The sequence below is a fragment of the Sphaeramia orbicularis genome, chromosome 9 (assembly GCF_902148855.1).
Source record: "Sphaeramia orbicularis chromosome 9, fSphaOr1.1, whole genome shotgun sequence".
Classification (NCBI taxonomy): domain Eukaryota; kingdom Metazoa; phylum Chordata; class Actinopteri; order Kurtiformes; family Apogonidae; genus Sphaeramia; species Sphaeramia orbicularis.
In genome coordinates, this window is record NC_043965.1 from 9,003,148 (window position 1) to 9,030,799 (window position 27,652).

General features: G+C 36.0%; 1 protein-coding gene across 1 annotated transcript in view; it reads right to left on the reverse strand.

Annotated features, from left to right (window-relative positions):
- The window catches only part of cds1 (CDP-diacylglycerol synthase (phosphatidate cytidylyltransferase) 1), a 52,611-nt gene that overhangs the window by 22,713 nt on the left and 2,246 nt on the right, over positions 1-27,652 (reverse strand). Inside the window, exon 2 of the mRNA XM_030143893.1 lies at positions 9,391-9,548. Within this exon, the coding sequence (XP_029999753.1) occupies positions 9,391-9,548 (158 nt within the window). The remainder of the gene's footprint in view (positions 1-9,390; positions 9,549-27,652) is intronic.

Consider the following 27,652-nt stretch of genomic DNA (forward strand, 5'->3'; position numbering starts at 1 on the left):
ATTTTTATACCATGTTTAATGCAAATGATCTAAATTATTACAAAAATCAATACATGGAATTTGCAAATATGTGAAAAAAAAATGAAACAAACAACATTTTAATTGCAAACTATAATACACTTTATTTACAAATAGAACCTAGTGGTACTCCCCACCAATATATGGTACAGTGAAATCGACTGAAATTGACAATAGTTACTCAAGGTATGTAAGACTGAAAATGTAAAATTATGACAAATTATGGAATTATGGATCATTTGCATTAAACATGGTATAAAAATAGCATTATAGCAGCAGGATTCCATTCTAGGCCGGCCTAGAATAGAATTCCATTCTGGGCCGGCCCAATTCTGAATTGGGCCAGATTCCGTTTTGGGCCTCGACATATACATATATATAGAGGGAGAGCTCATATAGACGAAAGTGTACAGGGACAGGACGAGACAAGACAGTGTGACAAAACCGACAAAAGACAAGACAGTGGGACAAAACCGACAAAAGACAAGACAGTGGGACAAAACCGACATAAGACAAGACAGTGGGACAAAACCGACATAAGAAAAGACAGTGGGACAAAACCGACAAAAGACAAGACAGTGAGACAAAACCGACAAAAGACAAGACAGTGGGACAAAACCGACATAAGAAAAGACAGTGGGACAAAACCGACAAAAGACAAGACAGTGGGACAAAACCGACAAAAGACAAGACAGTGGGACAAAACCGACATAAGAAAAGACAGTGGGACAAAACCGACAAAAGACAAGACAGTGGGACAAAACCGACAAAAGACAAGACAGTGGGACAAAACCGACATAAGACAAGACAGTGGGACAAAACCGACATAAGACAAGACAGTGGGACAAAACCGACAAAAGACAAGACAGTGGGACAAAACCGACAAAAGACAAGACAGTGGGACAAAACCGACAAAAGACAAGACAGTGGGACAAAACCGACATAAGACAAGACAGTGGGACAAAACCGACATAAGACAAGACAGTGGGACAAAACAGACATAAGACAAGACAGTGGGACAAAACCGACGTAAGACAAGACAGTGGGACAAAACCGACGTAAGACAAGACAGTGGGACAAAACAGACATAAGAAAAGACAGTGGGACAAAACAGACATAAGAAAAGACAGTGGGACAAAACAGACATAAGAAAAGACAGTGGGACAAGCCATCCAAGTGGCTGCTGTTGAAAATATAACAAAACATGTCAAAGACATGACAAACAGTGTTGGGAATAACGGCGTTAAAATTAGCGGCTTTAATAATGCTGTTATTGTTTTCCAGTAACGGGTAATCTAATGAATTACTATTTGAAATGTTACAAAGCCATTACTGTTACCATTACCGACAGTGAAATGTGGCGCGTTACTATGCACTGATATGTAACAGCTGAGTCGAGTTTTTAGAACGGCTCTTTTCAGTGAACAATAAGAACCATTTTGTTGTGAGCTGTTCGTTTACGAGCTGTTCTTCTATTCAAATTGCCCACACTGCCTTCATGCTTCACTTGTGTGCCCCATGAGTCTGAGTTGTCCATGCTACTGTCACCTGAATGACTAATGACATGTCTGAGTTTGAGTGTCCCAGCACACCCCATTCACCTGAACACAGCTATGTGCGCAGCTAACTTAGGGGAGGAGTTATCAGTGAGTCCAATTGACTGGACTGAAGACATTTACCGCTGGATCAGGGAGGAACGACTGAAAAAAGTGCAGATGTGGGATTAACTGGAGGAGCATCTTCTTCCTATAAATGCAGATCCCCTTATGTGGTGGAAAAGCCGGGCCCTGGTGGACCCCAGCCTCACCACAGTCATGGTATTCAGTACCTGTCTGCTGTTCTACTCTATGAAACATGCTCAAAAATCAGTTTCCTTTTACATATTTGAAGGTTTTTCAAAAAAGTAATGCAATAATTACTTTCCCTGGGAACTAATTACATTTATGAAGGAGTAATTCCATTACCAATTCAATTACTTTTTTGGGAAAGCAACTAGTAACTATAATTAATTAGTTTTTAAAAGTAATTTGCCATACAGTGATGACAACAAGTAAGACAAGACAAAAACAGATACTGATTACATATTCATCATTATACATTGGTGTGTGTGTGTCCGTGTGTGAAAAAAAAAAAGAAAAAAGAAAAGACAATAGAGTTGGTAACAACAATAAATGACAATAAAAATAGAGGGAAAAAACCTATTATCATTAACAACAGTGGCAATATTAGTGATATTAGCATAATAAATCATATTGAACCAGAATTCCTTACCAAAAACACTGTAACACCAGTATGATTATCTGTGATAGATAGATAGATAGATAGATAGATAGATAGATAGATAGATAGATAGATAGATAGATAGATAGATGATAGATAGATAGATAGATAGATAGATAGATAGATAGATAGATAGATAGATAGATAGATAGATAGATAGATAGATAGATAGATAGATAGATAGATAGATAGATAGATAGATAGATAGATAGATAGATAGATAACCTTTATTTCAGACTCATGGTTCACAATAAAAAGTAAGCAGATCAATACAAACACAATTAAAAAACCTTTATACTTTCAAGAGGCAGTCATACCAGCGTTTCCAGAACAGAGGTGTGTAACATACAGCACTATACGTAAGATTGGTCAGCAATATAATTACAGTATTTTCTGAATGATTCAGGCGACACATACATTTAAACATCAAATTTCTTAACACAGCACGCAATGTGTTGAGAAAGAATTTCAAGGCCATCATCATTACACTAATGTTACAAAACCAAGCATTTCTCATTTTCAGAGACACCAACAAAGCCATGTGAGGTGGCGTCAGCTGCTGTGTTTTGTGCAACACATCATCCGGTGTGGGTGTGATGTAGGGCAGACTGCTGCACTGCCTGCAGCCTAAAGAAAAGAAGAAAAAAAAAGAGGGAGAGAGAGAGAGAGAGAAAGAGAGAGGGGAGGAAGCAGCTGAACAGGGCACAGAGCCGGCTGCTGGATGAATGAATGGACGACAAAAACGGCTGCATCATGAAAAAGCTGCTGCTGCTGCTGCTTCCACTCCCACTGTGGGCCCAGTGTACTTCACTATCACACCCCATAACTCAGCCTCTCATTAAAACTTCCTTCCAGTCTCTCTTGCTGCATCACTGTCCTCTTTTCTCCCCTCCAATGACCTGTCACCATCTCTCTGTTTCCTTACCTATCCTCGACATCCCTTCACCCCCCCATCCTCCACTCCCCTCCTTCTGTCTCTGCAGTCTCCTCGTGCACAGGTTTCTCTGCAGTAAACTGGCTCCAGTAGCTGCTGAGCCTATGGGATTAATGCCTGTCTCCCTGTGAGCCTTTAAGCCCTCTGACCTAGCCCTTGCTCATTGGTCACACTCTCCACCTCTAGCATGTATATCACACACAGCCATGTTCATACATTTGACATACTACAAAACCTGGAGAGCAACACGGAGATAACATCAAAATATGCCCAAGCTTTTACTGCAAAACCACTAGATTTTTAAAGGCTGCCACTTTTTATCTAGAGAACATAAGTATTCTTTAAGATCTACTGAAAGCATCTGTGTCCCTCTTACATAAACCAAATGTGTACATTTACCTCGTGTGTTTGTGGTTTCAAATTAAAAGCCCTCTGTAGGATCATGTAATTGTGATTTCACAACAGTCAATAAAAAGCAGCCGTGGCAACACTTTTACAGTGGCAGGCCAAGGTATTCAGAATCAGAATAATTTATTATACCCAGGGGGAAATTATTGGGTGTTCCAGTCACTCCTTTCAAGTATAATAAAAAGTAGCAGGAAAGAAATTATCAATACAACAGAAAAAAAAAATTAATAATAAAATCTATCTATCTATCTATCTATCTATCTATCTATCTATCTATCTATCTATCTATCTATCTATCTATCTATCTATCTATCTATCTACCTACCTACCTACCTACCTACCTACCTACCTACCTACCTACCTACCTATCTATATCAAATATACAAATATATATTACAACACTTGATTAAGACTCAAAATTAGAACATAAATATAAAAACACAAACATATAAACTCAGGAAAGGAAGTACTGAGCAGAAAATGCCAGAGGGTACATGTTTGTACCAGAATAGTCATTGTCATAGTCATTAATGAGAGCATTTTTATCTCACTACTTCACTGCTTAATGGTGCATTCAGGGGCACCTCATTTGTTTAAATCCATGTCCTGCATCTGTCATCATCACCTGTTCTTTCACTACAGCATTTTGAATAAGTAAATTATAATTATAACAGTTTCTATTATCAATACATTAAACTCAACAATTCCAGTAAAACAGGTGACTCAAGTACCTCTACGATTATTTTCAAGATTTCAAAAAATTAAACATTTAATATGCATACATTTTTAACTATGTGCCTATTCTGAATATTTATTTAATAAAATAAATCAATTAAAGGCAGTTGGCAAAAATGGACTTCAACCAAACAAATCTCGAAGCCACTTACCCATTTCTTTAGTTTCACAAGACAGGAACTCATTATTTTTATTTATGTTTTATTTCCTTTTCACAAAACTATAAAGCAATAGTACAACAATATTTTATATAAATAATTTACATATTTATAAAATATATAAAGTATTTCAAGTATAACACTGCTGCAGTGTTTGTAACTGGCAGGGCACCACAAGAGACCAAAACTTCACTGCTTTCCTTAATTTAACCACACTTCATAGGGAAAAAAACATGTTTTTGTTTTCGTGTATAGATCTGCGCCAGTATTTAATTTGCTTGACCCATGTTCCACTCTTCACTAAGTTCATTAGCTCATTAGATTTTACTTAATCCTGCCAGATGCAATGTGGGAAATAGACTCCAAGTTACAAAACATGTTAAAGATATCATTCCAAAATAGAACATTACTGGTTTGAATATTTCACTTTTGACATTATTTATGAAATACCAGTAGATTAGTCAACTAGTCAAATGTTATAATAATATATGGTCACCTAAAAAAAATTAAATAAATAAAAAAATCGAGAAAAAAAAAAAAAACACTACTTTTTGCTCCAAAGGTCTATTATTATTCCATCTAATTCAATGTCTTTGTGCACATCACCGTTTGTGGGACAAAATAGAAAACCTGAATATGTCATCTTTTCACATAACACAATGCTAACCTTGTCTTAACCCAAACACTTGTCTCTGCTATTTATAACCATAACTGACATTTAACACAGTCCCCAAACCAGGAGAGGTACCTGCAGGAAACAGTTGAACACCTGGTGATAATCTCTATCTGGCTGCAGAAGAAAACAGTTTTCAAAAGAAAAAAAAAAAAAAAGGCTCTAAAACCTGCTGTGCCCCTCTTTCACAAACTGTTATTAGGAAGCAGCAGGTGTAGATCATCAAATACTGAAACAAATACTCCTCTAGACTAGATACATGAAGGAAAGGGAAGGAGTGACCAAAGAAGATAGAAGATGAAAGACATGTAAGAGCAGTGGTGATGAGAGGAAAACCTAGACTCAATAATAAAATGTTATTGTTTGTTTCACAGTAGTTAAGTTGTAGCACAAATGAATCCTGATGGATGGTTATAAAGTCTAATGTGGCCTCAGACAGGTGGGATATACCAACACATCAGTACAGGGGGCTTCAAAAAGTTACAAGTGGATCGGAAAAAGAACATAGCATTGACGTGGTTTAACTCACATGGCCCTGAGTTTTACACAAATTGACTTAAAGGCTGGTTTCAACGCTTACAGAAGTGTACTGACCTAGATCAGGGGTGTCAAAGTCATTTTAGTTCAGGGGCCACATTCGTCCATTATGATCTCAAGTGGGCCGGACCAGTAAAATAATAACAGTGATAAAAGTAAAACTGTATCATGAAAATGTTTACATCTACAAAGGATCCTTTAAAAAATATCAACAATAAGAACAACCTGAAATTTCTTAAGAAAAATAAATGCAATTTTAACAGTATTATGTCTCAGTTTATCATTGACACGTGCATTACAACTTACAGATCACAGTGGATCTACAAATACACAAAATATTTAGTAACAGGCAGAATTTTGTTAAAATTACACTTACTTCTCTTAAGATATTTCATTTTGTTCAGATTTGTTCAGATTATTCATATTTTTGTGTGAAAGGATAGTCAACCGCAGGCATTATTACCTGATGAAAACCTGAAGGGCTACATAGACAAAATAGAAAATCAATGGATAACATCTGTCTAAAAGATGTGGATAGGGACAATAAAAGAATATAAATTAGAAAAAGATATTCAAATTCTCAGTTGGTGCGCATACGACTCTGACTTTCTACCAAATAAATTAGACTCCAAATTTAAATTGTGGATTAAAAAGGGTATAACATCATTGAATGGCATCATACAGAAAATGAAATAATGAGTTTTCAAATGTTAAAAGAAAAGTTCTCTTTAGAAAAAGAAGATTTCTATAGATATCTTCAATTAAGGAACTATTACAATCAAAACATCAAAAAGGAGAGTATCAGAGAAGACTGCAAACCTTTTATCCAGCTATTCATACAAGCATACAAATCAGATGTGAAAAGAAACATTATATCACAACTGGACCAAAGTTTCCATAACTTTAACAATCACTCAACAAGATACACTATATTGCCAAAAGTATTTGCTCACCCATCCAAATAATCAGAATCAGGTGTTCCAATCACTTCCATGGCCACAGGTGTATAAAATCAAGCACCTAGGCATTCAGAGTACTTTAATAAACATTTGTGAAAGAATGGGTCGCTCTCAGGAGCTCAGTGAATTCCAGTGTGGAACTGTGATAGGATGTCACCTGTGCAACAAATCCAGTGGTGAAATTTCCTCGCTCCTAAATATTCTACAGTCAACTGTCAGCTGTATTATAAGAAAGTGGAAGTGTTTGGGAACGACAGCAATGCAGCCACGAAGTGGTAGGCAACGTAAACTGACGGAGCGGGGTCAGCGGATGCTGAGGTGCATAGTGCGAAGAGGTCGCCAATCTTCTGCAGAGTCAATGGCTACAGACCTCCAAACTCCATGTGGCCTTCAGATTAGCTCCAGAACAGTGTGCAGAGAGCTTCATGGAATGGGTTTCCATGGCCAAGCAGCTGCATCCAAGCCATACATCACCAAATGCAATGCAAAGCGGCGGATGCAGTGGTGTAAAGCACGCCGCCACTGGACTCTAGAGCAGTGGAGGTGCCTTCTCTGGAGTGACTAATTGCACTTCTCCATCTGGCAATCTGATGGACGGGTCTGGGTTTGGTGGTTGCCAGGAGAACAATACTTGTCGGACCGCATTGTGCCAAGTGTAAAGTTTGGTGGAGGGGGGATTATGGTGTGGGGTTGTTTTTCAGGAGCTGGGCTTGGCCCCTTAGTTCCAGTGAAAGGAACTGTGAATGCTTCAGCATACCATGACATTTTGGACAATTCCATGCTCCCAACTTTGTGGGAACAGTTTGGAGCTGGCCCCTTCCTCTTCCAGCATGACTGTGCACCAGTGCACAAAGCAAGGTCCATAAAGACATGGATGACAGAGTCTGGTGTGGATGAACTGGACTGGCCTGCACAGAGTCCTGACCTCAACCCCATAGAACACCTTTGGAATGAATTAGAGCGGAGACTGAGAGCCAGGCCTTCTGTCCAACATCAGTGTGTGACCTCACAAATGTGCTTCTGGAAGAATGGTCAAAAATTCCCATGAACACACTCCTAAACCTTGTGGACAGCCTTCTCAGAAGAGTTGAAGCTGTTATAGCTGCAAAGGGTGGACCGACGATTGAACCCCATAGACTAGGAATGGGATGGCACTGAAATTCATATGCGAGCCAAGGCAGGTGAGCAAATACTTTTGGCAATATAGTGTACATAAAAGATAAATGGGAGAAAGAGGGAGGTCTAACAATAACGGACGAAGAATGGCAAAACATCTGCCAATTTCAATGGAAAAGTACAAAGTCTCATTTATGGAAAGAATTCTGTTGGAAAAATGTCACTCGTTTCTTCATTAACCCTAGCCATAAGTCACACTACACAAATGGGAATTCATAATGCTGGAGGAATTGTAGCTGCCACACTGCACATCATTTCCACATATCCTGGGAATGCCCAAAAATTAACCATTATTGGAAAGAAATACATAAAGCCATAGAAATCATTCTTAATATCTATTTACCTTTTGATTTCAAAACAATGTATTTGGGATGCATTTCTCCAGAGGTCAAGAACATAAACAGATACCTTTTCGGTATATTACTAGCTGCAGGAAAAAAAGCAATAACTAAACGATGGATGACACAAGAACCGACAATAAATAATTGGATAGACATAACCATGGGAATTTATAGGATGGAAAGAATAACCTTTACTGTAAATTTGAAGATGGATGTTTTTGTGCAACACTGGGAGGGATGGGTGAGATATGTGAAGCCTTTGAGATCTGATTTTGCTGAGATGAATGCATGAATATGAGCCCAAAATCATCTGAAGAAAATATGTTTTTGTGTTTTTGTTTATCTTTATTTATGCATTGATTCTTTACTTTGAGATCTTGTATGACAGGACCATAATGAGCTGCTGTAAATGTTTTTGTTTTGTTCTTTACAACCATTCTCTGGATGTGCATAGTTTGTGTTTTTGTTTGTTTTTTCAATGTATGAAAAGAAAAATTTTCTTTCAATAAAAAGAGAATTAAAAAAATTTAAAAAAAAACAAAGGATAGTCAACCAAAACCATCTACTGATCTAAACCGTTTAATACCTGTTGATCAATACATGTAAATAATTGTTGTAAAATACAGTTTGTCATCTTTTCATTGTCATCAGATATGACCCATTTGGATGTTCAGAGGCTCCGTAGTTACCGTGGAAACACCGTCATCTTCTACAACATTGATTCACCAGTAAAACCCATGGAGTTTAATAAATGACAGTGGATGGAGACGCTTGTTTTTATGTTTTGTTAATGATATATTTTGCTGAAAAAAAAATTACTTTTTCCTAATTTTTTTCTGATTCTGATCTAGTAACCTTTGAATTCCCTCTGAGCTTGAATGAAACAAGTTCATTAAAGCTCAGAAGGAATTCAAAGGTTCATGATCAATAAATTAAATACAGGAATAGGAAAATACCTGATTTTTCTGTTAATAAAAAATGCAGAGAATAATATTATAATAAATGGTGATAAAACCATTCGGACAAAAGAAGACAAAAAAATCATTTGGAAGTTGTAACAAAAGTAGTTGTGGGTCTTTAAGGGTTAAAAATCAGAACAGAACAAAGGAGTAAAAACAATTGAAGATCAGCTTTGTTTTGGTGTTTACGTGTGTGTTGCCGTGGTCCATACCTTGGTGGCAGCCCCTCCAGAGCTTTGTTCAGACATTGTGGAGTGTTATCTGTGTCTGCTGAGGACAGAGGAACATCTGGAGTGTCAGCTTTGGAGTCACCATCACCTTCTCCCTCCATGTCACCTTGTAGGCCCAGCCTGTCATCGCCGTCAGTCTCCTGTCAGAACAAAAATATATTAAATACTGACACCAGGCGTTTGATTTGATACACATTAAAGCTTAAACAATTAATCGATTACTCAACTCAAATCCTCAAAAAAAATTATGCAGTTACAGTTTTCCAGAATCTAAGCTTTGTTTCCTTAATTTTGCTGCTGCTAACATTGGTTCCGCTGTTGTGTTTCACACGGACACTTATTGTGGCACACATGATGCCAGGATCAACACAAACAACATGGAGACAAGTCCAAAAAAGGCATAAAATGTCTATATGTTCATTTTTCTACACTGGAACCATCATTTACTCCTTTAAACTTTTAAACTTCAACACAAACATTAAAAATATTTGTCTTTATTTTTTTCAGTTGAATGTTAGTTCCACCTTAAGTCATTAGTAAGTTGGATAAGATAAGATAAGATAAGATAAGATAAGAAGATAATTTTATTGATGTCTTAAGGGGGAAATTCAAATGTACAGCAGCACAAGACAATAAACATGAAATGCAACAGAAAAATAAAGAGATTATTAAAAATATGTTAAAGTAACAAAATGACATAAATAATAATAATAATAATAATAATAATAATAATAATAATAATAATAATAATAATAATAATAATAATATTAAGCGTGTTGAAAGTATTGAAGACTGCAGTGCACATATTGTTTGTTGATGTAATTTGACTTGTTTGTTGTTTTTATCTATAGATATTTTTACATATACTTTTATACTGTTGTTATTGTAGTCGTTTCTATATACATATTTTTTATATGTCCTTTTAATTTTATACTTTTTGTGGTTGTTGTTTCACCTGATTCTGGAATAAAGTAGAAGTTGTTTGTCATTTTCAGACAAGTCTGTTTCATATTTTTTACTATTTTTTGCCTATTCAAATAATTGTTTAATCAAATTGAAGAAAACAATGGATCGATTAATTAATTACAAAAATCATCAATAGCTGCAGCTCCAGTTCTGCAAATACAAATCTCTAATAGACACATAACAAACCCAGGCAGTATGGCTGTTATGTACAAGGTGGAAAAAGAAGAGGAAAAATGTGGCTAGCCTCATGTTTTCTGTCATCCAGACGAAGATAGAGGAGGACTGCTGGGAACGCTCTTGGATGCAAACCACAAGTAAATGTTGAGGTAGTCAAATAAAGGCCAAAGTGACCTGAGCAAACACAAAGAGCTGCTGAGAGCTGCGATATGTAGGCCACAGTTGAGCCCGTCTCCCGGGACGAGGAGGACACTATAGGACTGTTCCTGTTGCCGTGACCTCTGTGTTTGGCTGCAAGTCAAGTAGGTCTGTATCTGAAGGTGTGTCAGTGTGTGTACGGAGGCTTTTGTCTACAACAGATTTACGGCCTTCACAAATTTAACTGTGTCATAGCATCAGTGAGTTTGTCCCAAGATCTACCTGTTCATTAATGCAAGGGAGCTTAACCCTTTCAAGACTGTTGTGTTTTAGGTGCAATAAAAGTGTCTGAAAATGCCAATTTTTTTGCACCTTTTTTTCAGGAAGAACTTAATTTTCAACATCTGGCCATAAATTATTATTATTACCTCCGCCAAGGAGGTTATGTTTTTGCCAGGGTTTGTTTGTTTGTCTGTTTGTTTGTCTGTCTGTCCGTTAGTGTGCAACATAACTCAAAAAGTTATGGACAGATTTTGATGAAATTTTCAGGGTTTGTTGGAAATGGGATAAGGAAGAAATGATTAAATTTTGGTGGTGATCGGGGGTGGGGGGGCCCACGGGGGGGGGGCGCAGACCAGAAAATTTCATCAAAATCTGTCCATAACTTTTTGAGTTATGCTGCACACTAACGGACAGACAAACAAACAAACAGACAGACAAACAAACCCTGGCAAAAACATAACCTCCTTGGCGTGGGGGGGCCCACGGGGGGGGCCACTGATCAGCCTTGGCGGAGGTCTGCGCTCTCCGAGTGCTTCTAGTTATTATCATTATTATTATTATTATTATTATTATTATTATTATTATTATTATTATTATTATTATTATTATTATTATAAGTAATGAATGCTTTAAACAGTGTGTTTTAGTGAAAAAGACAAAAATGGACTTGAAGTTTTTAGCATATTTATTACCAAAAATAACTGTAAATGCCCATGACAAAAGTTTTTGAGTTAGCAAAAATAAACTTTTAACTATTTTACACATTTACTGGCTCACTTCCATCGCTCCCACACAGGCAATGGGGGAGTCTGCTGTAAAATGTATAGTATATAGTGTAAAGTAAATACCATCAGAAAGCTCAGAATCATCATTTACTATCATTTAGACATATATATTACAATTTACAGATCACAATGGATCTACAAATACATAAACTTTTAGTAATAGGAGGAATATTGTTAGAATTACACCTACTTCTCTTATGGTACTTCATTTAGTTCAGATTATTTTGAAAGGATCGTTTGTAAATGTAAGCATTTTCATGTAATTTTACTTTTTTACAAAGAGTAAAATTTGGAGCTGTCATTATTTAGAGGTTATTATGTTAATATTTCACTGGTCCAAAAGTATAAAGTGTATAGTATATAATGTAAAATATTTACTGTCGGAAAGCTCAGAATCATCATTTACAATCATTTACACATGCACATTACAATCTACAGATCACAGTGGATCTACAAATACATAAAACATTTAGTAATGGGCAGAATATTGTTAGAATTACATTTACTTTTCTTAAGATATTTCATTTTGTTCAGATTATTCAAATTTTTTCAAAAGGATACTTCGTAAATGTAAACATTTTCATGTAATTTTACTTTTTTCACAAAGAGTAAAATTTGGAGTAGTCATTATTTATAGGTTATATTATTATTTTACTGGTCCAAAAGTGTAAAGTGTATAGTATATATTTTACAGTAAATAGAGTCAGAAAGCTCAGAATCTCAGCTTTTCGATGCCGTTTGAATTTTATAAATAGCACGTTTCAGGACTTATAGTAATTTGAATGCTGTAAAGTGCAAAATGTAGCGCCGGAGAGACTGTCGTTATTAAAGGGTTTAAGTCATTTAAACCTTTTTCCATTGAACTCATAAAGAGCTAAACAACTGCCATCAATCCATGTAAATAATTGACGTAAAATGCAGTTTGCCATCTTTTCATGGTCATTAGATATGACCCATTTGGATGTTCAGAGGCTCTGTAGTTACCGTGGAAACACCCTCATCTTCTACAGCGTCAGATGGAGACACTTGTTTTTGTGTTTCGTCAATGATATATTTCGCTGAAAAAGTCCCTTCCTGTGTTTTGACATAATAACCTTTGAATTTACTCTGAGCTTTTATGAATATCTACATGATCAGTGAAATAAATATAGGAAAATACAGAATTTACACTGAAAAAAATGCAAAAACACATAGGAAAATAGCAAAATAAATTGTGATAAGTCACTTCAGAAAGGTTAGATTGAAAGGCAAATTCATTCAGAAGATGACAAAAAAAAAGTTAAATCTGTAAGTTCATTTCCTTATTAAAATGTCTAAAAACACTACGCCTATGTTCTATCATGTGTAAAAATTAATATCCTTGAAGTAATCTGAGAAATAAAGCTAAAATTAAAATACCCAGATGTTTCAACATTTTTTATCTTGGTAAAATCATCAGCATACTGAGAATTTACGTAAAAGGGGAAAGTTTAAGTGTAATCTCCTCATTAGTGTCCGAGCAGGACTGAGCTGAACCTGAACCTGAACCTGATGTTGACAGGTTAACAGGCTGCACCCTGGGAGGCCAGCATCTATACTGGTGTTAATGAATCTTTAATCTGGATTTAGAGCCAGTCAACACACTGAGGCTCTGTGTCTGGATCCATGGATCTACCTCGGTCCAGTAACTGAAACACACAAGGCTTTTATATTGAAATACTCTATATTCACACGTTGAATTCAGGCGTTTCTTTTCTAACAGGGGTCTGGGATACAAAACAATAATGATAAACATCATAATAAAGTTTTATATTGGGATAAATATCATTGCATTGGTTAGTTTGGTTTAAATTATTGTCTTTGCTTCTAAAATACCTCAGAAATGTTTTTTACTTAATTTCTCTCAACACTGATTTTTTTTATCCATGACTGTGATTTCAAATGTTCTACCTCTAACTTTCTAAATATTTTTCACGCTCTGACTGTAAATAATAATTATATACCATAACTAATCATCTACTTTATTCACATCTCACTGAGGAAGAAAAATCCCCCATTAAACTTTTAGAAAATATTGATGTTTTTATCTCAAATCAATATAAACAGGACACTTTACAGCTGTAGACATGATGTGTCTCAATATTTTTGTCCATATAGTTTAGAAACATCAATATTTCCTTTAAGTTTAATGGAAGACTTTTCTTCCTAAGTGAGACGTGAAGAAAGTAGATGGTTAGTTATGGTAGGAAATTATTATTTACAGTCAGAGCATGAAAAATATTACAGAAATTTAGAGGAAGAACATTTAAAATCATAGTCTTGAATAAAAAGAAACAACAACAAACAAAACAACAACAAAAAAATCAATGTTAAGAGAAATTAAATAAAAACCATTTCTGAGGCAAACATTAACATCACAATATAAAACTATATTACAATATCTGTCATTATTGTTTTGTATCCCAGACCCCTGTTAGAAAAGAAACATCTGAATTAAACGTGTCCCAATACTTTTGTCCACATAGAGTAACAGTCTGTATGTGAACTATCTATTGCAGCTGAAAAACATGATTGTCGTCATCTATTCATCTGGTTGATGGGTCTTTTCAACATCACATGTAAGTTGGGGACAGTATTCGCTGGATTGGTCGACTAGGGTGGGGGCTCCTGTTTTCTTTTACTGGTTATCAGAAAATAGTTATAAGCAATAATTCCAATTCAATTTTTAAAAAAAAACAACAAAAACTAAGACTATAACTAAAACTAGAAGTGGAAAATTATAATAAAAAAAGACGGTTTTCAAAATATGACAAATAAATCTATTTAACCCATAAAGACTCAAATCTAAGAGGAAAACTGAAAAAAAATATAATACATAAAAAGTACATTCTGTGCAGAACACATTCCACAATCTTGAATTGAATTAAGCAAAAAAAAAATTGGCTTGAATTAAGGAAAAAATCTTGAATTAAGCTCAAAAAAATCTTCAATTAAGCCAAAAAAATCTTCAATTAAGCCCAAAAAAAATCTCAGATTTAGCAAAAAATGTTGAATTAAGCCAAAAAAAAAAAAAAAAATCTTCAAGTAAAAAAATCTTCAATTAAGCCAAAAAAAATCTTCAATTAAGTAAAAAAAATCTTCAATTAAGCCAAAAAAAAATCTAGAATTAACAACTTAATTTTTTTCTTTGTTTTAGTGCAAAAAATAACATTAAATTGTGAAAATATTTACATTTACAAACTATCCTGTGACAATAAAATGTAAATAATCTGAACAAATATGACCAACCTGAAATGTCTAAAGAAAATTCAGCCCAATTTGAACTCTTTTCTGCCTGTTCCTCAGTGTTTAGTGTCTTTGTAGATCTGATCCATAATGCACATGGACAAATGAGAAGTTGAGGAATAACATTGTTAAAATCGCACTAAAGTTTCTTACATTTTGTAATTTAAATTTCAGTTTTTTCAGGTGTTTTTTTTTCTTTTTTTGGGGGGGGGATAGTTTTTAAAAGTATGCATTTTCATAATTTAATGTTTTTGTTTTTTTTTTACAGTAAAACAAAGACAAAAATTTGGAGTTGTCATTATTTATATATTATTATGTTACTATTTTACTGGTTGGGCCCACTGCAGATCAAATTTAGCTGAATATGGCCCCTGAACTAAAATGAGTTTGACACCCCTGAATTAGAGTGTCTAACAAAATTTAACTAACAAGTAAATAAGAGAAGCAATCACCAGCAAAATATACATTTTTCCTTCAACAAAAGTGCATGACGTCACTAACAACCTGTCGACAAATTAATTAGTCCTCGATTAATTTTGCCGTCGACTAGTCATTGCGGTGCTCCTGTGTACAGAGCTGTTCAGACACTTTACCATCATTAATAAGTTAGTCTAGTGACATCCTAGATATGCATTCCAACACTTCACTTGTGAATTGAACACCAGTAAAGGTCTATCATGTAACAAAGACATGAACAAAGGTTTTTGGCTTTTTCTTTTGGTTTTTTTTTTTCCTGCTCAGTTCACACACACTGATGGATGAGGTTAACTGTTCTACTTGAGCTGATGCTCCTGGTTTTTCACCCAAACTTTTGTAAACACTGACACTGGAGGCATCAGGGTTAAATGGAGCAGTTCTCCACTTAGACCCAATTGGATCCTATAATGAGATGGTAAAGCTGTGGGGTGGAGGAGGGTGGGGTCACTGGGGGTGGCGGATGCGTTCAGAGCAGACAGAGGGGGTGTAACCCTAGAGTTCTACTCAGGTTTTAATGAGGAAACACTAATGCCTGCATACAAACAGTGGAAAGCTACAAGGGCTGTGTTTAAGCTAATGTTTAAGCAAATTCTCACTGAAGAAGCGACAAAAAAGTAGAGGTCGACCGATACGGGTTTTTTCTAAGGCTGATGTCAACTTTGAAAAATTTGGTCAGCTGATGGCCGATATCTACAGATGATTTTTGAGACCGATATTTAAGGCTGTTTTTTTTCTTTTTTTTAGCACATTGACCATAAAACACAACTGAACACTCAGATAATTAAGATTTTTATGCAGATAAATAAATGATTTTTTTTAATAAACATACAAATAGTACTCTTTTAACATTTATTGAACTTCAAGTGTGTCCCACACAGGTGCCTGACAAAATATCTTATAACAGGGGTGTCAAAGTCATTTCGGTTCAGGGGCCATATTGAGCCCAATTTGATCTCAAGCGGGCCAGACCAGTAAAATATGGACTTAATAATCTATAAATAATGACAAATCCATGTTTTTCTTTTTGTTTTAGTACAAAAAAAAAACCAATTAAATTATGAAAATATGTACATTTTACAAAAAAAGATGTGAATAACCTGAAAAAACAGAAATTTCATTTGAAAAATTTGTGCAATTATAACAATATTATGCCTCGACTTATTATTTATACATGTACATTACACACAGTGTTACATAAACATTTGGTAACAGGCAGAATATTGTTAAAATTTTGGAGTTTGGAACTAAAATTTGAACAGTTTCTACAATATTCCATCTCTTATTATTAACACAACTCCAGATCACAGTGGATCCATAAATGCACAAAACATTTAATAACAGGCAGAATATTGTTAAAATTGCACATTTCGGGTTGTTCATCTTTGTTTTTATTTATGTATTTATTTGTATTTTATTGTGAAAGAATAGTTTTATAAATGTAAATATTTTCACAGTGTAATGTTATTTTTTTCACTTAAATTTTTCCACATAATTTTTGTAGTTGTTATTATTTATGGGTTATTGTGTTGTTATTTTTACTGGAGATCACATTGGTCTGTATGTAGAACCTGAACAAAAACGATTTGGACAACCAGGTTCGTTTTTGCACTTTCATCCCGTGGGTCAGATTGGATCATTTGGCGGGCCAGATTTGGCCCTCGGGTCGCATGTTTGACACCTGTGTCTTATAACATTTGAAAAAATTAAGGCCGATGGCCAAAAAACAAAGACACGACTGGTGAAAACAATAAATGACAAACAATGAGGTGAATATTACAGGGACGCAAACAGTCTCAGGATTATAATGCACTTTATTCATCAAATGACTATGCTCTTCATTATTATTATTACCTCCACCAAGGAGGTTATGTTTTTGCCAGGGTTTGTTTGTTTGTTTGTTTGTTTGTCTGTCCGTTAGTGTGCAACATAACTCAAAAAGTTATGGACAGATTTGGATGAAATTTTCAGGGTTTGTTGGAAATGAGATAAGGAAGAAATGATTAAATTTTGGTGGTGATCGGGGGTGGGGGGCCCACGGGGGGGGCCACTGATCAGCCTTGGCGGAGGTCTGCGCTCTCCGAGTGCTTCTAGTTATTATTATTATTATTATTATTCATTCATTTTCTGAACCCGCTTAATCCTCACTAGGGTCACGGGGGTCGCTTGGAGCCTATCCCAGCTACACAGGGGCGAAGGCGGGGTACACCCTGGACAAGTCGCCAGTTCATCGCAGGGCTGATAATATAGAGACAAACAATCACTCTCACATTCACACCTATGGGCAATTTAGACTAACCAATTAACCTATTAGTGCATGTCTTTGGATGGTGGGAGGAAGCCGGAGTACCCGGAGAGAACCCACGCAGACACGGGGAGAACATGCAAACTCCACACAGAAAGGTCCCACCCCCCGTCGACTGGTGTTGGAATCGAACCCAGGACCTTCTTGCTGTGAGGCACGAGTGCTAACCACTGCACCACCGTGTCGCCCTATTATTATTATTATTATTATTATTATTATTATTATTATTATTATTATTATTATTATTATTATTATTATTATGCATTCACATTTGCTCTGCCCATTCATGATGTAAACAATTGACGGACATTTTAGATTCTAGGTTTTTTATATTTATTGCATTTTGTTTTTTTGGTTTTTTTAATCTCCCTTATTTTATCTATTATTTTCTGTGAGTGTATTTTACTCTCCTCTGTACTATCCTGCTGTTGTAAGACTCAAATTTCCTCATTGTGGGAAAATAAAGGCATTATCTTCATTTATCTTATCTTCCCCATGCATTCTCTTCTGTTGAGTGATCTATATGTTAAAGGGGGAATATCAGTGGTATACGACAGATTATCAGAACTTGGTCATGGAGGACACCACCTGCAACCTCCATGACCCCACACAATCAGACCGCTGAACTGCTCCACTTCCCAGGTACTCTCCACCTTGGACCAATAATAGTGCTTTGTGTATCACTTATAAGCAAGAGAGGCGCAAATTCAGTAAAAATCTCCATAAACGCACCACACTGGACCCTTTTTTTAACCCTTTCATGCATGAATTATCAGAGCCTTAATCAAGATTTTTATTTGTGAGTGTTTTTATTCCTTTAGGCATTAAAAAAATAATGCAATTGAAATAGTTTTTTATAAACCCCTTTTTCATGGAGTTAGAAAAATTTCACTCAACTGGACACCATACATTTACTTTTTGAAGCAAAGAAACGTATTTACTGATAAATGGTGTGAAAACTATGAAATAAAAACATTTTTAATGCAGATAATCTGATGTTTTCTCACATTTTAACATACACTAACACTAGTCATTACTCACTTCTTTGAGATAATATGCAAAAAAAACAAACTGTTAATTACAGTTTAAAAACAATAACAAGCAATTGATTTCCACTCAAACATGTTAGTGCAGATCAGGTTTATCTAGAACAGTAAAGTTACAGTAAGGGTATAAATTGCAGCGTATGGGATGGTGTACACACTGCAAAAATCTGAATCTCACCAAGCGTATTTTTCTCATTTCTAGTCAAAATATCTCATCATACTTAAAATAAGACATAATCACCTACAGAGGAACATTTTTTCTGCTTAATTCAAGCAAAAAAAAATTGCCAATGCCAATGAAGTGAAAATTATCTTGGTAAGATTTCTTGAAATCAGATTTTCCAGATCTGTTGTCTATAAATCAGTTCTTATGATCTGCCTTGGCGGAGGTCTGCGCTCTCTGAGTGCTTTTCTTCCAGTAGTTGTCGTTTTTGGTTTGTTTATTTGTTTGATTTTCCTTTTGTTTATGTGTTGTTCTTCTGTCCACAATGTCTTGTTAACTATCCCTGACAGAAAAAAGAAATACAGTAAATTAAATAAAAAAGTAAAATAGAGACGCGACCCAGCACTGGACGATAATGTGTCGTCTTAGACTGGTGTCTGCTGTACGGGGTCAGTGGCCAGTCCATCGCAGCCCAAGTAATCACACAATACGATAAATCTGCATCAGTACCGGTGCTGGAACAACAGGAGGAAACATGTCGCTGACCACGCCTGACTGACGGAGCAGTGACTTCGTACTCTCATGTACTTGAAAATGGGCTATAACAAAAGTTACCAGACAGAACTGCTAGCATGATACGTGCTCTTAATGAGATAGCTAGTAATTAAAATTCAGTCCAGGTACCCTTTAATACAGATCATAATTCAGCTAAATCACAGTCACTATTATCCCTTTATTTCCACTGGTAACTGTTGCTGCTGCTCATGTTACTGTTGTGCAAACACCACCACCTTAAGTATGTGCTATATAGTACACATTCAGAGGTTTTATATTTATTTTAGTGGTTTTATTCTATTCTATTGTTCTTACCTATTTTTATCTATTGCTGTCTATTTGTTTTCCTGTCCCATTCATTGTGTTTCGTTCTGATTATATCTGGTGATCGAAGGACAATAAAGGTGAGTCTGAGTCTGAGACTATGAAACACTTGAGAATGTTCCAAAGTCCAAAGGGTGAAAATTCACTCACAGCACAGTGTGGTGGAATTTTCCTGCTTTCTCGCTCTTAGATTGATATTACTACACTGAAAGCAGGAAATGCCTCCATTCCATAAAGACTCAGTGACATGACAGCCTTCTTCATATTCAGGAGGGAAACATCTGTCACTAAAGCAAAAGTACAAGTGAAGAAAAACACATTTGGACGTTTAACTCATAGTTCATCGGTCTGCTCTGTTCATGCTGGCAAAACGAAACCAAAATAGGAACATGAGTTAGAGATCAAAAGTGGCCACTAGCTGCTGATTGTGTCGATACGTGTCAGTTCATAGATTTTAATGTGAAAGAGTCAATGCATCATCTAATATTATTTAGATTAAAATTTAAATTTAAATTGATATAAATATTTCTATAAATACTGACAGAAAGTACATGTTTGGGCTTTTCTTTTATATTAAATAACTGCTTGATTTGAAACAGCATGACACAAATTTTTTTTTTTAGTTTTATGGGATATCCTTTTCAGTGGAGAGTGTTTTATTTATTCATTTATTTGTTTGTTTGTAAACCTGTGAAACACTTGTCCCCTACAGAGAACACAGATGTTGGTTTTGTTCATATTTAATTCAGATCAGAAATGTGACATTCAAGCTAAAAGTCTTTTATAATTCGATTTTATTTAAATCCATATTACTCTATATTTACATGAATATTTATATAAACACCAAATTTCTTATTTTCCTTATCTTCTTTCTGTTCTTATGTTATCTTAAAGAATCTGCGTTTAAAGGTAAAAACATTTCATTAAATCATAGGGCTTAAAAATAAAATCATTTTACTTCCATTGAATCGACATAAACAGTGAATTACGATTGTGGAAGAATTGCAACAGGTCTAGACCTTGAGTAAGTATGATGTGTTCGGGTGTTGCTGCAGGGTGTGGGAAACCACAGACTGATCCTTTAACCTTCATAGAGATGGAACTAGCTTTAACTTTACATTACCAGCCTGTCACTCATGTGTTTTAGATATGCTTTCAGATGAATGGATTATTTGTTAAATAAATAATTGCTCAAATATTGCTCAACATTGCATCTTGTGGTTGATCACAGCACAGTCTGTGACGTGGGCTCAATTAAGCAGCCAATCAGAGTTTAAGAATATTAGTCACACGGAACCACAAGTAGCGCCTTAATCAGACTGAGGTTTGGATCTCATCATCCAACCACGTTATGGAGTCGACATAAAATAACCCCAGATAACTCCCACCTACAGACAGTCACTGACACTTTCCACAGTAGAACTGGCTTAAGAAGCAACTAAATTTAACGAAAGAAAAACCAAAATTTTGCCAAAGAAGTTATTCACTTTCTCAAGGTGGTTTTGATTTTTTTGGAAAAAGAGTAAAATGCACATAAGGGAGGATGGAAACACCTTTTACCTCCGCCAGGAGGTATTGTGATCACTTTGCTTTGTGTGTTTGTTTGTTTGTTAGCAACTTTACGGGAAAACTATTCCTACCATCTTTACCAAATTGTACCCATAGATAGGCCTAGGCCCTGGGACCAACCCATTCAATTTTGGGCCAAGTAGGCCAAAGTTCAAGGTCACAGCAAGGTCACAAAATCTACAATTTTCCTGTCTCTCATCATTGAGCAATTTTCAAAAATTCATAAAAAAATTCAAAACGACTCCAATTAGCCTCCAATTTGATCCACCCGTAGCTTATAACAATATCTTGTATCCGGCACAAAATTGTCCACATCCCCAGTGGAATGTGGACTCTGTGGACATTTCAATTTAACATTGAAAATCCCATTTACGACACATTTTTCATTAGAACTCAACAAATATTGATTGGAATTTAATATAATTGGACATACACATGACTGGTGCCAAGCTTGAACTTTTTCTGCTGTATGGAACAACCTGGAAACTGCTGAATTTAAAAAGAAATAGTCGATCCACACATGCACACCGTTCGGGGTGCTTGGTGGAGGTTTGCGTTCTCTGAACACTTGTTCTAAATAAATTCTGACCAACAGAAGAAGAAACAATTGACTGATTAAAAAAAATTATAATTATTATTAAGTAAGTAAGTAAATAAATAAATAAATATGGAAATAACGGCTTTGGGGGGGCAGCCATGGCCCAGAAGGCTGGAGAGTTCAATTCCCAAGACTGGCAGAAAATTGTTTGCTGATGTGCCCTTGAGCAAAGCATTCAACCCCCATTTGCTCTTCGGGCGCTTGATATGGCTAGCCCACTGCTCCTAGTCTGCAGTGTGTGAAGAGTTCCTGCATGTTCTAGCGATGGGTGAAATGCAGAAGGTCAATTTCTGTTTGTGATATACTGACAAACAAAACAATCCTAATCTTTCTTACTGAACCAACGGCCTCTAACATCTTTAGACGGCACAGAAACACATGCTGCTCAGTTGTCACCTGCACAAAGAACAAACTAAAGTCAAATGGAGAAAAAACTTCAGATAGCAAAGTATTAAATGCAAAATCTTAATGCTAATTAAATTCTTTGCGTCAGCTGTCAGCTTATTTTTCTGTCAACTGATCAGTTCCTTGAATCCTGGTTTCAGCACCCCTGAACTCAAACTTCAGTACTGTTTATTTGTTTGTTTATTTGTTTGTGTGAAAGCATTCACTCCTGTTTCTCATGTGACAGCAAGGCTCAGCAAACATAGCCTGAGCCAGAAGTGACGACAAACAGTGGGCACTAATGAGAAGCCATGTGTACTACTGACATGTAAACACACACGCGCGCACACAAGCGCAAACACGCGCGCACACACGCGCACACACACACACACACAGGCAACAGTAACCAGTAACAAACACATATTCATGTTCATGCCAATGGGGGGTGATAGATTTCACTTCCATGAATCTGTTTTTAGCAAAGCAGCACCACAGGAAATTCAACTCCACACACAGACCTGATGGACGCCAGAGTAACCACGACGCCACGGGAGTCGACAGGAAGTCACCTGTTACTACAACAAGTCCATGACTCACACTCACTTTGGACTTCTTTATCAAGATACTCCATCTGAGCCTTCCATGATCTGTTTTATACAGTATTTCCATCCATCCATCCTTTACATTTAGATCTACTTCTGCACAGCTGATATCACCTTAAACTATATATATATATATATACAGTACAGGCCAAAAGTTTGGACACACCTTCTCATTCTTCGCATTTTCTTTATTTTCATGACTATTTACATTGTAGATTCTCACTGAAGGCATCAAAACTATGAATGAACACATGTGGAATTATGTACTTACCAAAAAAGTGTGAAATAACTGAAAACATCTCTTATATTCTAGTTTCTTCAAAGTAGCCACCCTTAGCTCTGATGGCTGCCTTGCACACCCTTGGCATTCTCTTGATGAGCTTCAAGAGGTAGTCACCTGAAATGGTTTTCACTTCATAGCTGTGCCTTGTCAGGGTTACTTAGTGGAATTTCTTGCCTTATTCATGGGGTTGGGACCATCAGTTGTGTTGTGCAGAAGTCAGGTTGATGCACAGCTGACAGCCCTATTGGACAACTGTTAGAATGCATATTATGGTGAGAACCAATCAGCTAAGTAAAGACAAACGAGTGGCCATCATTACTTTAAGAAATGAAGGTCAGTCAGTCTAGAAAATTTCAAAAACTTTGAATGTGTCCCCAAGTGCAGTCGCAAAAACCATCAAGCGCTCCAACGAAACTGGCTCACATGAGGACCGCCCCAGGAAAGGAAGACCAAGAGTCACCTCTGATGCTGAAGATAAGTTCATCTGAGTCACCAGCCTCAGAAATCGCAAATTAACAGCAGCTCAGATTAGAGACCAGATGAATACCACACAGAGCTCTAGCAGCAGACACATCTCTACAACAACTGTTAAGAGGAGACTGCGTGAATCAGGCCTTCATGGTCAAATAGCTGCTAGGAAACCACTGCTAAGGAGAGGCAACAAACACAAGAGATTTATTTGGGCCAAGAAACCCAAGGAATGGACCTTAGACCAGTGGAAATCTGTGCTTTGGTCTGATGAGTCCAAATTTGAGATCTTTGGATCCAACCGCCGTGTCTTTGTGTGACGCAGAAAAGGTGAACGGATGGATGCTACTTGCCTGGTTCCCACCGTGAAGCATGGAGGGGGAGGTGTGATGGTGTGGGGGTGCTTTGCTGGTGACGCTGTTGGGGATTTATTCAAGATTGAAGGCAACCTGAATCAGCATGGCTACCACAGCATCCTGAAGTGACATGCCATTCCATCCGGTCTGCGTTTAGTTGGACCATCATTTATGTTTCAACAGGACAATGACCCCAAACACACCTCCAGGCTGTGTGAGGGATATTTGACCAAGAAGGAGAGTGATGGAGTGCTGCGCCAGATGACCTGGCCTCCACAGTCACCGGACCTGAACCCAGTCAAGATGGTTTGGGGTGAGCTGGACCGCAGAGTGAAGGCAAAAGGGCCAACAAGTGCTAAGCATCTCTGGGAACTTCTTCAAGACTGTTGGGAAACCATTTCAGGTGACTACCTCTGGAAGCTCATCAAGAGAATGGCAAGAGTGTGCAAAACAGTCATCAGAGCTAAGGGTGGCTACTTTGAAGAAACTAGAATATAAGAGATGTTTTCAGTTATTTCACACTTTTTTGTTAAGTACATAATTCCACATGTGTTCATTCATAGTTTTGATGCCTTCAGTGAGAATCTACAATGTAAATAGTCATGAAAATAAAGAAAATGCAAAGAATGAGAAGGTGTGTCCAAACTTTTGGCCTGTACTGTACATATACACACATATATATATATATATATATATATATATATACAGGGTGGGGAAGCAAAATTTACAATATTTTGAGGCAGGGATTGAAAGACAGTGTATGACCAATTAGTTTATTGAAAGTCATGAGAATTTATTTGCCACAAGAAAATTTCCATAATAGAAAATGTTTTTATTCTATGTGTCCTCCTTCTTTCTCAATAACTTCCTTCACACGCTTCCTGAAACTTGTGCAAGTGTTCCTCAAATATTCGGGTGACAACTTCTCCCATTCTTCTTTAATAGCGTCTTCCAGACTTTCTCGTAATAGTTTTGCTCATAGTCATTCTCTTCTTTCCATTATAAACAGTCTTTATGGACACTCCAACTATTTTTGAAATCTCCATTGGTGTGACGAGTGCATTCAGCAAATCACACACTCTTTGACGTTTGCGTTCGTGATTACTCATATGGGCAAAATTTCTGGAAAGGTATGGATAATAGTGTTAGGTATGATTATGACATCAATATATGTTTGGTTTCAAAGCAATTGACGTAGTGCCTGCTGAGAAAAAACAACTAAATGTTCATTGTAAATTTTGCTTCCCCACCTTGTATATATATTTTTTCAGTCTAATCCCTTCTAGTCCAGGGTTCAGGGTTAAACCTGTTAAGTCAGGGATGTCAAACTCATTTTAGTTCAGTTCCACATTCAGCCCATTTGATCTCAAGTGGGCCGAACCAGTAAAATAATAACAGTGAAAAAAGTAAAATTATGTTATGATCAGGTTTATATCTACAAAGTTTCCTTAAAAATCTGAATAACATGAACACCTTGAATTGTCTTAAGAAAAACAAGTGCAATTTTAACAAAATTCTGCCTTGGTTTATCAGTTTATCATTTACACATGTGCATTACAATCACACAAAACATTTAGTAACAGGCAGAATATTGATAAAATTGCATTTACTTTTCTTAAGACATTTCCGTTTGTTCATATTTGTTCAGGTTATTCACATTTTTTGTAAAAGTATACTTTGCTAATGTAAACATTTTCATGTAATTTAACTTTTTTACACCAAAAAAACAAAGAGAACATTTGGGGCTGTCATTATTTATAGGTCATTATGATAATATTTTACTGGTCTGACCCACTTAAAATCTAATTGGACTGTATGTGTCTGTATGTGGAACTTGAATTAAAATGATTTTGACACCACTGACTGTTAATATCTTCAGTGTAATTTTTGCATTTCACAAATTCATCCCGCGGGCCAGATTTGGCCCCCGGGCCGCATGTTTGACACCTGTGTGTTAAGTCCTTGGGCATTTGTTTCCGGTGGGAATTATTTCAATGTAACACAGAACAATAGATTAGCCGATAGCAGAAGCTTTATCCATTTAAACCAAGTTCTGATCAGAAAAAAAGCAAAAGAAAGACAACATTCATCATCATCTCTTCATAATTTGATGGTTTTTGCTGTTCTTTGTCTCGTACAGTGAGTTTTATCAGTAGGGAAATAACACTCGTACCGTTGGATCTGCTGAGTGTTAGCTTAGCGCTGCAGAGTTTGTCTCATTGGGCTGTTGTTTGATTTAATTATTCATGACATACGCTGGTCTCAGACGGTTAGACTAGTTTAGATATTTCCTCATTTAAGTGCTTGTACTTTGGTTGTGTTCCGTTGCCCAACAAATGGATTTGCTGAGCTTTAAGGTGATGGTCCTCTGGTTACGCACATGTATAAAATGTGTATATTGCTACAAGTATCGCACAGTATTGTCATGGCAACACAGATGGAGCTGTGGGTACTGGGTTTAAGAGGCTACGAACAGGGGTGTCAAACTCATTTTAGTTCAGGTTCCACATACAGACAAATTTGATCTAAAGTGGCTCAGACCAGCAAAATAATAACATAATAACCTATAAATAATGTCAACTCCAACTTTTCTCTATGTTTAAGAGTGAAAAAAGTAAAATTACATTGGCCTGAAGGAAAATGCTTACATCTACAAACTAAACTTAAAGAAATGTGAATAACATGAACAATCTGAAATTTCTTAAGAAAAATCAGAGCAATTTTAATGATATTATGTCTCAGTTTATCATTTACACATGTTTATTACAACTTACAGATCACAGTTAATTTACAAATACAAAAAACATTTAGTAAAATTACACTTAGTTCTCTAAAGATACTTAATTTGCTTCAGATTAGTCACATTTTTTGTGAAAGGGTACTTTGTAAATGTAAACATTTTCATGTAATTTAACTTTTTTTTTTATGAAGAATAGAATTTGCAGGCGTCATTATTTACATTATGTACAAACACAAAAAATGTTTAGTAATATTTAGTAACAATCAGTAAAATTGGTAAAAAAAAAAACAAAACAAAACAAAAAAAAACACTTAGTTCTTTTAAGAGATTTCCACATGTTCATACATATTCATGTTACTCACATTATTTTGTCAAAGGGTAGTTTGTAAATGTAAACCTTTTACATGTATAAATGATAAGTTGAGGTACAATACTGTTAAAATTGCACTTATTTTTCTTAAGAAATTTCAGGTTTTTCAGGTTATTCATATTCTTGTAAAAGGATAGTTTGTAAATGTAAAAACTTGTATAGTGTAATTTTACTTTTTTGCACTTAAACACAGAGAAAATGTATTTATTTATTTGATTTATAGGTTAATATGTTATTATTTTACTGGTCCAGCCCACTTCAGATCAAATCAGGCTGTATGTGGAACCTGAACTAAAAATGAGTTCAACACCCCTGAAATAGACCATTGACTCCTAATAGATAATTAACAGGTGTAATTAGTGTAATTGACATTTGTTGCACAGGTGTGAGGTCCA